The following is a 12,731-nucleotide window of genomic DNA, read 5'->3' as shown; positions in this document are numbered from 1 at the left end:
TATTTTGGAATTCAGAAAGAGCCTTGTTTAAGGTTGTTTAACTCATTGACTTTTTCTTTTCTTTCTTTTTGAGACAGCATTTCTCTGTGGAGCCTTGGCTGTCCTGGCACTCAATTTGTAGACCAGGCTGTTCTCAAACTCAACGTGATCCACCTGCCTCTGCTTCCTAAGTGCTGGAATCAAAAGTGTGTGCCAACATGTCCAGCTTTTGTTTTGTTTTTTTGAAATCTGTACAGACCTCGTGCTTTGAGCCTGATTTTAGGATGTTTCTAAACCATACGCAGAAATTCTTTGAGAATCCAGTGGGTATCAGCCACAGCGTGACGGAAGAAAGAGCCCTCACCATCATCAGTTTCAGATATCATCCTATAGCTTGTGCTGCTGCTGCTGCTTGTTATTATTATTTCATTTCACAAAGTCCAGTAAAATCGGTATCATCCAGTTTGCAGTATTAACTGGATCACCCAGTTAATACTGTCTGAGTGGGCATATCCTGCCCTGATCTGCTATGCTCTTCCTGAGAGATACTTAGCTGAACTGTTTTCCTTTCCCTGGTAAGGAAATAGAAGCACAAGAAGTGAGGTTTTTGTGGTAGATCAGCCTATCAGTCCATGGTAAAGCTCTGCCTTAAAAAAGTGGCTTCCTTGCTGCAGATTAGAAATTTTTGAAGCTGAGTTCCTTTCTCTTGTTCTCTTCTCAAAGTCAATTTTGCTTTATTCTCTTCTGCTCTTTTCTGTTGCATTTCTCTCCTTCCTAGGCTTGTGCAGTGCTGCAGTGTTCCTTGTGCATAGAGGCTTGGAGTGGTTGGCTTTTTTTCTCTCCTTCTCTTTGTTAGATGTTTGTTATTTTTGGAAAGCACTTTAGGAACACTGTGTACTTGATTGTAGGTACAAATGTGCTGGTACATTGATTAAGCTCCAAATGGGAAAGTAGACTCTCCTGAGTTTACTGCAATGCAGAGGGAGATAGATGCTGGACTTTGGTCTTGGAAGATTCAGGCGGAAGGGATGCTAGTATAGATTTAACATTTTTTCTTTTCAGTTAGAACTTTTATAGGCTTTTTCAGAGGAAATAACTTCAGGTCCTTTCTAGAAGACTTTGAATTCCTTAGACCTGAAAGGGCATTGGGAACCATCCAGGTCCATCCTCAAGCACTGGGAAGACTGGGTGACTTGGAAGCACTGGGAAGACTTGCTTGAGGTCAGAACCACTGCCTAATACTGAAACTGGACCTAATTGTCTCCTGTGTTGGGTCCTAGAAGAGAGGTGTTGGAGACTGTAAGAGAGGACTGAAGGAGGCTATGGTAGCGTGTCTGATGGTATTCCTGCTTGCTTGAATCTTGGGAGGAAGTGTGATGCCTGAGTGTATCAACAGCAATTCTTCCAGAGCATCACAGGCTTATAAGGAATATCAGATATCAACTCAAGAAAATCTCTGGCATGTTCCAGTAACTTTTAGGTGGCTTAAGAGGAAAGATGAGGGTAATTTGTATAATGAGATTAAATTTCAACAAGTTCGTTTTTTTACCCAGAACATAGCTATAATCCCAGCATTTGAGAAGCTGATGCAAGAGGATTGCAAGTTCAAGGGCAGCCTGGATTACTAGCCTTCCTCTTTACCCCTTTCTTTCCTCCCTTCCCCTCTGCCGCCCTGCTCTGTCCTGCTTTGAAATAGGTAACGTAATATTCTGCCAAATGTTCGTCAAATCTCAATAGAAGAAAATGTGGCTGTTGAAACTCGGTGGAAATAGAAGTTAGTGATTGGAAAGATTGACAGGAAGAAGAAATAGCAGGTATCTACAAAACCTCATGTATGGTAGGAGGTCCTGATGACTTGAAGGTGAAAGGCAGTAAAAGGGAAAATGCTACAATCCCTTCTACGAAGGTGAGAAATGAGGCAGGGCCTGGGGAGTCCCTTTTTAGTTACTTTCCTCTGGGGACTTTGGACTAACCATCATTACATTCTGAAATGTAATCAGCTGCTTACCTTCTGTTCATACTTCAGGAAATGGTCTTTGTCCTTTCCTACCATGTAGCAGTGAAGAGGGTTGGTGTGTAGATGGTTGGTCAAAGGGATACACTGTCTTGTTCTAGACTCTCTGACACTCCCTCCACCCCTTTCTCTTTTAGCCTGAGACAAGAAAAGGTTTCAAATTGTTTTTTTCTTCTCAGTTAGCTTTTCTAATAAATGGATGAATTATGGTTTATTGAATATCTTGTCCTAAATATTATATGTGTACTGAAGCTAATATTTCAGAACCTGGGAGTCAGGGCCTACTGAGTCAGGCATTTTTGACTCCAGAGAGGAGACCTCAGTATGCCATAACCCCACACCTTCAGCAGTACTGTGGCATTCTTTGCAGGGGTGTTCTCTAAGACATGTAGGCAAATGAGCTAAGATGATATGTACGGTCTACCTAGAGAATAGGGTACCTACTGTTTCGTGATTGCTCCACCTGCTGCTACTTTCTCAAGCATTAAGCAGCAGGATGAAGAGTTTGAAGCCAGCCTGGACTACCTAGCAAGGTCAAAACCAGTCTGGGCTACACAGACTGCATGTTAGAAAGCTAAAATAAAGCTGGGTGTGGTGGTACACACCTGTAATTCCAGCACTCAGGGAGGCAGAGGCAGGCAGATCTCTGTACAGGAGTTCGAAGCCAGCCTAGTCTACAAAGCAAGTCCAGGACAGCCAAAGCTATAACAGAGAAACCCTGTCTCCACCCCCCCCAAAAAAAAAACTAAAATAAATGAATTAATTAAATGCAAGTATGCATTCAAATTTTATTCAGATATTAATTTTAGAAGCCATTTCAGATTAATAAATATTGGAATGCTCTATTGTTAAGCAATTGAACAGTGTTATTGAGTGTACTATAACTAATTTAGCCAGCCTCCTTATTAACTTTTAGATTTAGATTACTCCATTCTTTTTTTTTTGAAACAATGTTCTGAGTGTTCTACATGTGTGTATGTTATTGCACAAGTGATTGCTGAGGACAGATCTAGAATTAGAATCAGTAGGTGAGAGAATATGCACTTTTTTGGACCCACATTAAGTTGCCCTCTAAAGGCATTATATATAAAATACAAAATGATTGTCATCTGTCTTCACCAATTCTTTAAAATCCCATCCAGAGTAGTCTTAAAAGATTGGTCTCATGAGTCTAGAGAGATGACTTAGTGGTTAAGAGTGCACATGTTGTTCTTTCAGAAGGTGGCAGATAAACACGTGTACACATAATTTTTTAAAGCAATAAAAAATTTTAAAATTTATTTTTCTTTTTTTAATTAATTTATTTTACATCCCAAGGGTACCCCCTCCCTCCTTCTTTCTCCTTCCCCCTTCCCTCTTTCCCTTTTCTCCCAGAAAAGGAGTGTCCCCTCCATCAGTCTTCCCCAGCTCATCAAGTCACATCAGGACCTACCATATCCTCATCCCCTGAGGCCAGGCAAGGCAGCCCTGCCAGGGGGGAAGTGATCCAAAAGTAGGCAATAGAGTCCATGTTAGAAACGCCCCCCCCCCCCCCCCCCCCCCAAGTGCCCCATATGAAGACCAAGCCGCCCATTGGCCATATATGTGCAGGAGGGCCTAGGTCCAGACCATGCATGCTCCTTAGTTGATGTCTCAGTCTCTGAAAGCCCCCATGGGACTGGATTAGTTGTCTCTGTTGGCCTTCTTGTGAAGTTCCTGTCTCCTCCAGGTCCCTTCATCTTTCCCCCACAGGACCTTCAGAGCTCCGCCCCATTCTTGGGTTCAAGTCCCAGCTGCTGACTGGAGCCTCCCAGACTACAGTCAAGTTAGGCTCCTGTCTGCAAGCATAACAGAGTATCATTAGTGTCAGGGGCAGGCTGTCTACCGTGGGTCTCAGGATGGGCCAATTATTGGTTGGACTTTCCCTCAATCTTTGTTCCTTCATTATCCTTGTACTTCTTGTAGGCAGGGTAAGTTTTGAATCACAGGTTTTGTCGGTGGGTTGTTGTTCTCTTTCCACTAGTCCTACCTGGCTAGGAGGTAGAACAATAAAAAAAATTTAGATTGCTTTTAGAACTCTTTACTCTATCTTTGTCAGTATTCCCTGCTTTTCAAGTAGAATTTCAACTCCTTGGCTTAACTTTCTTCTGAACCTCTGCTAGGAATATTCTTGATTCACCTGTATATGGTAATTCCTTTCCACTTCCTCTACAGCCCAAGCCTTCTATATATTACCCATCATTTAGGACTCAGTGGCATCACCTCCTCCAGGTAGTATTGTTTCACTCCTGATACTCACGTGCAGAACACCTAAAGCACTACCTTTCATATACTCACCACTTAATTATGTACTGTGCACGTGCTGTGATATGGCACATGCAGATGGCATTCTTGATGGTTCCCAGTTGTTGCCTTGAAGAGATGACTAAAGAATGCTTCATAGGGTTATCTAGTGTGAATACACTGAAATGGTAGCACCCGCAAGGCTCATTGTTAATCTGTCATTAGCCAGCTAGGGCTTTTTTTTTTTTTTTTTTTTTAAGTAACCTGGCATATCCTTTAACCTCTTTGACTTTGGACTACTCCTTCCCACTGCCCGCCTTTATCTTAAAGAAAAGCATCTTAAAGATCCATGCTCAGATTTTATTAGTGACTGTAACAGCAATGATAATAAGGTTATTGAAGAGTTAAATAGGGCTGGGCACTTTGCTTGAGTCAAACCTTTCACAGAGAGGAAACTGGGCTGAGAGCCACGGGAGCAAATATTTGAATATAGGCATTCTGACTCTCCCATTTGCAGCCATATAAATGTGAACACTCTCTACAGATGCATAGATATACAGACTTCTCCATGAGCTACTCTGTCTACAGCTTTAAAAGTTCAAGTGTGAGTAAAAGCTAAGGACCAAAGATGCTGTTGTCACAAGTTCCAGGGAGAAAGAGGTGAAGACCGGTTGCTAACTCTGTACTTGATCCCTAGCTAATGTTTAATGAAGATTCTCATAACCGTTCTCTTTCTGCTGAGAACTTATGTTACAGCTTGCAATAGTCTTCTCTGGGAGGAGACATAGGTTTGAATCAAGACTTCAGACATATTAAAGTTGCGCCTAGTTAACATTTTGGACAGGTGTAGGAGTCCTTTATTAGGGTAGTAGATAGCAGGCCCTCTAATCTGTGTCTGTAAAGCTTTATGTTGACTGCACAGATTTTTGTTTGTTTGTTTTTTGGGTTTTGAAGACAAGAGTTTCTCTGTGTAGCCTTGTCTATCCTGGATTCGCTGTGCAGACCAGGCTGGCCTCAAACTCACAGCGATCCACCTGCCTCTGCCTCCCTGAGTGCTGGGATTAAAGGCATGTGCCCCCATGCCCAGCTGAATGCATAGAAAAAAATTTAAAGCATGTCATTTTGAATACCCTCTATAAACTAGAATATACGAGTAACTGGTAAATAATTAACTGAATAAAGTAGGCCCGCTTTATAATGTGTCAGCAACTGAACATTCTCTCTAAAGACATTTAGAAAATAATCTTTAAATTGTTGACTACTGGCTGGTTTTATTTGTTTGTTTGAGACCAGGTCTCACTGTAGTCCTGGTTGATCTGGAATTCTCTGTGTAGACCAGGTTTGCTCACAGATCTCCTTGCCACTTCCTCCAGAACACTGGAATTAAAGGTGTGTGCCAACACACTAGCTTTGTTTTTTTGTTTTTTTGTTTTTTTAATATTTATTTCCTCTCTTCAGAAGTCAACCTGAACCAGAATGGGTGATGGTGCCAATTAATAACTATAACCTATCTTCCACATCCCCAATAGTGTCAAGGATAGTCAATAGAATGTCACCCCTGTGGTCACAGTTGTGTGGGTTGAGCCTTGACTAGTTTTGAGATTCATGGCTGTCAGAGTCAGATCCTCAGCCTCTGATAGGTTAGGCTGCTGTGGCTTTGGCTCCTGCTGCTGCATTCCTTCTCTAGGCGGTGTAGTTATTCCTTTAAGACATGTGCTCACTCTGTTTTTCCTTTTGGTTAGTTGAAGTTGCTTTGAGGCCAAGTGACATAGGCGTAGCAGCTCTGTGTCAACAGCTGATTTCTGCTGGAGCCCATAGGACAGTGGTCCTGGCAGAGCAGGCAGTTTCTGAAGCAACACTGACCTGGCTGGCTATGCAAGTGATAGCCAAGTGAGCTGGGACTGTCCCTACCCTTTTTGCTAGGGTTTGGCTACTGGATTAGATTTTGACAACAACTGGCAGCAAGCTTTGGCAACTCCCCAGAAGGAGCTGAAAACCACTTCTGTGCTTGTCTCTTCTCTTGGCAGTAAGGATTCAGTTGTTAGAATTCTTCCAACTTTGTGTGTGACTGTGGCTTCCTTGCAGAGTGCTTGTTGATTCTGATCAATTTATGGCTGAAATTTTCACTTAAGTATTTTTTGTTTGTTTGTTATAGGTGACACTACCCCTGGCTGACCTTAGGATTCCTCTGGATTTTAAAGTCATTCTTAAAAAAAAAAAAAGAAAAAAAAGAAATAAAATAAATAAATAAAAACCTCGGACGGATAAAAGATGTGCCATGGCAGGATAGCACCAAAGAGCAGCTCAGCGTTTGTTGTGACCTCCGTGGGGCATGGAATGTTCCTTCAACTGGTGATCCTTAGCACCCTGCTGGGAGATGGATTAGCCTTCGGAGATGGATTAGCCTCTGGTAAGTTCAGACCTGCCTTCTGTGTGTGGGAGGGGAAGACTTTATACCAGGGTTTCTCCTGGAGTCTGGAGTAAGAGACTTGTTTTTTGTCAGGCAGTTCAAGAAAAGGGTTTTTGTTTTGTTTTGTTTTGTTTTGTTTTTGTTTGTCTTTAAAAAAAAGTCTGGTATGCATAGCAGGAAGCCAGGTTTTAGAGCCTAATGAGCCAATAGAGAGAGATGAGGGAACCTGTGATTACATCGTCTCCCTTTCCCCTAGCTGTTGGCATCTTCTGGCAAGAGAGAAGCCTAGGATCCAGGTATATGGTATACAGGGAAGGGAATAAACTGGATGGAGTTAGACTGTCTATGTTCCTATTACTGCCCATTCCTATTACTGCCTATGACCCTGAGGAAATCACTCTGTTACTGTGAATTTCTGCCTTCCTCAGCTTCAGAGTGGGTTAACAGTACTCACCTCACAGAAAGTTGTAAAAGTAGGAATGTGGCATAGTAAAACACTTAATGATGCTCACTTTTTTTTTTTTTTAATTGTTTTTCTATGCTTATTCTCAGCCCAGGTACATACTTGAGATACTATATCTTAGTGAAAATAGGGCCTTGTAACCGATCACTAACACTGTAATTTTGGGCAAAGCTACTTAACTGTCCCAGTTAAGAAACTGCTCCGTTTCTTCATGTGTTAAATGAAGCAGTTGACCTAAATGACCTGGAATGTCACTTCTGGTTCCTCAACCTGTACTTTCATGACTCTTGAGAGCTTTTTTTATTGGGAATAAATAAATAAATAAGCTGGAGAGAGGCTGAAAATGTAGGAGTGAGCCATTTTGAATTTGTTGATCCTTGATGTGTTGACAGTACTCTAAAGTCCCTTATCACTTCACTTTGTGTAATACAGACCTGACATCCTTTCCAGAAAACACATTTTTGGATGTGCTCAGCTTGCCATTGAATGGCATGCCAGAACCGTCTCTCCATCTGTGAGTCCTGGTATGACCATTGATGTTCAACAATAATGGAATTCTTGCCAGAGTTCTTTAGAAAAACCTTGATGGCAGTTTTTTTGGATTTGCTACGTGGAGGGGGATCACAGAGCAGATCTAGAAGGGGACTTTAGTGGTGATGAGGCCCATTATGTGTGGCTATGGACTTGTCATAACTCAGTGCTCTCTTCCATTACTTATCATTCCTATTACCCTCTCACCCATACCTATTGAAGATAGAGCAGGTTCATTTTCTTTTAGCATTATTCTGAATTGTTGAAACAGTTATTGATTCTGTTGTCTCATTATAGCCTTCCATGTCATGCACATACTTCCTTTTTTGTTTCCCCTCCTGCCCTGTTTTGGGCCATAGCTTTCTTTCCTAGCCATGAGGAAGTACAATCCCTGGTAGCATTGAGTGGGATCATTCTTGTATAAAAGGGAAAACAAGACCAGACTATACCAGGCTAGAAGTGATAGGTACAGAAACAAAGTATAAAAGCTGTCATGCTTACTATTCTTAACTCTAGAGCAGAAGCTAGCAAACTGTGACCTCCATGCTAAACCCCCTCCTACCGCTATGTAGCCAGAGCTAGTCTGGAAATTTTGATATAATGCTATAATGCCAGTTGGCTTTGAGTTTCAGGTCCTCCTTCCTCTAACTCCTCCTTAGTGTTGGGATTACAGGTATATACTACCATGCCTGACTTGCTACCAGTTTTGCATAACCTTCATGCTAGCTAACTAACTAACTAACTAACTAACTAACTAACTAACTAACTAACTAACTATATAGCTAACTATATTTTTAACTTGTTAAAAAAAGGCAGAAAATTAGTGTTTTGTGACATATAGAAATTATGTGAAATTCAAAATTCAAATTTCAGTGTCCATAAGTAAGATTTGAGTGGCACATGGCATGCTCATTCTTGAATATATTGTCTATGCCTACTTTTCTGCTATAATGGCAGAAGGTTAAATAGGTATAGTAAAAACCAATGGATAAACAATTTGGCTGTTTGCCTATAGTCCCAACATTTAGAAGATTGAGGCAGGAGGATTATCCATGAGTTTAAGGCCACCCTGGGCTGCAGCGTTAGACCCTGTGTCAGACAGACAAACAAAAGATTTGGTTCTTTATAGAAGTTTTGTATCCCCCTGGCCCCATTTCCCCACAGTTAGTCTAGAGCAAATGCTTCTCAGTAAGTATATACTTGGATAGGACAACTGTAAGAATTAGAAAAAATGGTGAACTCAGCCATATTTCAGAGGTTGTATATTTGCCTGAGGTCTTGTAACTAATGGTATGGCCAGGAACAGAACCTGGAGTACCTAGGACACCACTGCAACCTGCCTCTCCCAGGATTTCCTCTGGGAAGCTGCCCTAGCAGCTGCCTAGCCTTAGGCAGCAATATTGGTAGCAGAGTATCAGAAGTCATTAGCCCCTTTAGTTTCGTTAAGCCATCTGTCTCACTCCACCCTCCTTTTTATTGCTCTGTGCTTTCTTCCTTCCATTTTTCACTCTTTTCCACCTACTCACCTTCCCTTCTTTCTACCCAAAGTTTCAAACTGTCTAGATAAAGGGATTATTATTGTTGAATGTGGAAAAACTATCTGTTTACAATGTGGGCCCAGAGTAGAATGGAAAAGTTGGAGCTTTTTTTCTTTACCCTCTTCATTGCAAAGACTCTTTCCTCCCCTACCACACTAACATTGAAGTCTTTTTCTTTCTCATAAAATGTATACTATCTGGGAGCAGAGTGCAGACAGGGAGAAGGGCCTTCACCATTACTTTGATCCATTGTGCCAACTTGCTGCCAATGTTTTCACTCCGTGAAGTAGGTTCTATGGGAGAGTGATACCCATCTTTGGCCTGACAAGCCAGAGCACACCTGCATGGCTGTGACTGCCATGAGCACTGTGCCAAATATGCTAAAGAAAGGCAGTTCCTTTCAGAAAGAGCCCCTGCTTCCCCCCTGTGTGTGTGTGCACGTGTGTGTGTGTGTGTGTGAGGGGTGATGCATGCATGTGAATATGTAACTGCATGTTCTTGATCATATGGGTGTGGAGGCCAGAATAAGACTCTAGTGTCTTCCTCTATCTTCCTCCTCCTAAATTGCCTCTTATTAAACTAGAAGCCCTGTTTGGCTACCTGGCCAGCAAGTGAGCTTTCAGGAGCCCCTTGTCTTCATCCCACAATATAATCTCACATTTTATAGGTTTTTATGTCCATGCTAGGGATTCTAAGTCAGGTCCTCAGGTCTTCAAGCTTACATAGCAAATGATTTGAATCTACTAAACCATCTCCTCCAGACTCCACCTTGTCGATTTCTTACGGTTTTTTTGTTTTTGTTTTTATTTTTGTTTTAGCTGCTCCTGAATACCCATTTCAGAGATATCTTTTGTTTTGTTTTTTCAAGTCAGGGTTTCTCTGTGCAACTGTCTGGCTATCCTGGAATTCACTCTCTCGACCAGGCTGGCCTTGAACTCACAGAGATCAGTGCCTGCCTCTGCTGGAATTAAAGGCATGCACCACCACCACCTGGCAATACAGTTGGACCCTTTCAGAGATATCTTAAAAAGAGTGTTTGTAAAATATATAGCCTTGCTACCACTGTACACTACTAGACAAGAGACATGCTCGCACGTCGTGTACACTCATGGGTATGAGAATCCCAATGGACCATAGGGAATGCCTTCCCAGAGGCACTATGTGAGCCTAGCCTCTGATGATAAAATCACATGGAGTTTGGCTCTAATCTCAGGTTAAACAGAAAAGAATCATGTGTACAGAGGCACTTGAGAGTCCTAGGGTAAGTTACAGTATGCTTGGGGTCTGAGTTTCATAGCCATCCTGCTATGTCCTTTCTTCTATCTTCTCTTCCTCACCCTTCAGGTTTTTTGAGACAGTCTCAACTATGTAGCCAGGCTGACTTTGAACTAGTGATTTTTTTTTTTTTTTGGTCAAATTCTCAAGTGCTGGGATTACAGATGTTTCTTTTATCTATAGCTCAGGATTTGGAATTATATTAGCAAAAGTACTAGAGAAGCGTTAATGAGAGGCCAGGTTTTCCCCTGGTTTTTCTTTAAGCAGAGAAGATTATTGGAGATTTCTTTTTTGGTCTAGCAGAGGAAGCATAATTTGCGTATGCTACTCAAACTACCTTTTTTTCAACTAGAGAGGAACTAGGACCTCCATGTGGTGCTGTCTCTCCCAACTCTCTCAATCCTTCTGTTTGATCTGAAGAAACATGAAGTATGACCTTGGGTAAATCACTTGACCTGTTCATGCGTCTGTTAAAGAGAAACAACGATCTTTAAGAATGTCAGGTTGGTGTGTTTTACTAGTTGTGTGACTAGTAAAAATGATTGGAGGGCACATGACATATAAAATGTGATGTAACTTCTAAATAACAACAGAGTTGTTACATGACCTACCGTTGAGTCACACTGCACAGGAGACTTTGCTCTCATGAAAACATGGAGCAGAACACCCAGAGTCATTGTTTGTTCAGGTTAAGAGATTTGGAGTAGATGTTAAACCTGACCAGTGAGAAAGGGTTGATTACTTGAGGAATTCCTTTTGTCTTTCAGAAAGCTCATGTTTGCACAGTTTGATGATCTCAATTGAGCTGACCTGCTGAATCAGATCAAAAGTTCTGCTTTGCAGTCTCTGTCCTGAAGATATTTCCTGACAAGTTCAATATTTTCTTTGTTTCTGATCACCCCCTTCTTGTGTTGCCAAGATGCATAAGATCATGTTAAACATCACAGTTCATATAGTACAATTTTATGATAGTAGGAAAAGCAGCCACCTGCATTTCTACACAGCAGGGTGAGAAAGGAAAGTACTTAGTTTTTGTTGAAGATAAAAATTGTTGAGAACTGGATTCTTTATGATAGGATGTGGCTTTGGCCCTGAGCATTACTGTATCAGAGAGGTGTTAGCAGACCTCCTTGGCTCACCTCACCATTTCAGAACGACCTGAGTTAGAAAATACACCAAGCTGGGAATGGTAGGGCAACAGATAGGAAATGTATATAAGGAATGCCATTTTTTGTGCCACATGGAGAGAAGAACTGAGGTGGGTGTTAGATAGTTTATTGAACACATAATTGCAAGTGGTGGGACTGGCTAGTAATTGTTTTCGGTCTGACTTGGTTCATCTTTGCTGGCGTAGGCCCACCTATACTGAGTGGTAGGCATCCTTGGACCCATTCTTAGGTTTCCTGATTAAAGGCTAAACCAGCCTTCAGAGACTTGTTCTGATAATAAAGACCCTATCTTTGTTCTTTCCTTGTGCATAAAAGGATACAGGAGTCATCTCTGGGTCACTTGTGTTTCCCTCTGAGGTTGTGTTCTTACCCACAATGGCTCTTGGTTGTTTGGTGCCAGTTTAGACACAGGGTTTGCCAAGGTAGTTCTATTCTTAGAAAGGAACAATGGGGACCATAGCAGAGTGTTTCTAAATGAGGATGTAGTTCCCAAAACATCCGCAAAGCATCTTCCTGTCAGCTGCAAACCTTACTGACAAAAGTGATGTAATCTCTCCATGGGGTAATTACCTGTAACTATAAAAAGACTTGGGGATCGTGATAGGAGACTGGATAAACCATTGTTGGGTTTGTTGAACCCTAGTGTCATGAAAAGGCATTGAGAAATTGCTCTCTGTGGATTAATTGTGTCATGTTTAGAACATTCAGGTACATGGTACATTTGTATTGTCTTTCTAACAAGTAAGACCTAAGCCCACCAAATGAAATACCTGCCCGAATGTCTTTAGTTTAAAACCTTCATTCAACAGAAACTCCCATCTTTTCAGCAATGGTATTCCTTTACTCTGTAGATATTAACTTGGAGGTCCATCTTTTTCTTCAGAAGAAAAAAAAAAAAAGAAAGAAAGGAAAAGAAAAAATTGAGTTGCTAATCAGAGTATCTAATGATTATGGGTAGGTTTCTAGATGAACTCTGTGTTACCTCTTACCCACTAGAAGATTCCATTCTTCTTTGTCACTCTGAAGTATAAGCCTCCAGAGGGTGTGAGCAGTTTCCTGCTCTTAAGTAGCTTATGTTGCTGTGGCTGAG

At 41.5% G+C, this 12,731-nt stretch overlaps 1 protein-coding gene across 1 annotated transcript in view; it reads left to right on the top strand.

Annotated features, from left to right (window-relative positions):
* The window catches only part of Susd6 (sushi domain containing 6), a 94,319-nt gene that overhangs the window by 35,403 nt on the left and 46,185 nt on the right, over positions 1-12,731 (top strand). The window contains exon 2 of the mRNA XM_055595345.1: positions 6,411-6,665. Coding sequence (XP_055451320.1) covers positions 6,527-6,665 — 139 coding nt within the window. The 5' untranslated portion in view covers positions 6,411-6,526. The remainder of the gene's footprint in view (positions 1-6,410; positions 6,666-12,731) is intronic.

The sequence above is a fragment of the Psammomys obesus genome, unplaced genomic scaffold (assembly GCF_907164565.1).
Source record: "Psammomys obesus unplaced genomic scaffold, mPsaObe1.curated_primary_1811, whole genome shotgun sequence".
NCBI lineage: Eukaryota > Metazoa > Chordata > Mammalia > Rodentia > Muridae > Psammomys > Psammomys obesus.
The sequence above is the reverse complement of the archived record's forward strand: the minus strand, read 5'-3'. Positions and strand labels throughout refer to the sequence as shown.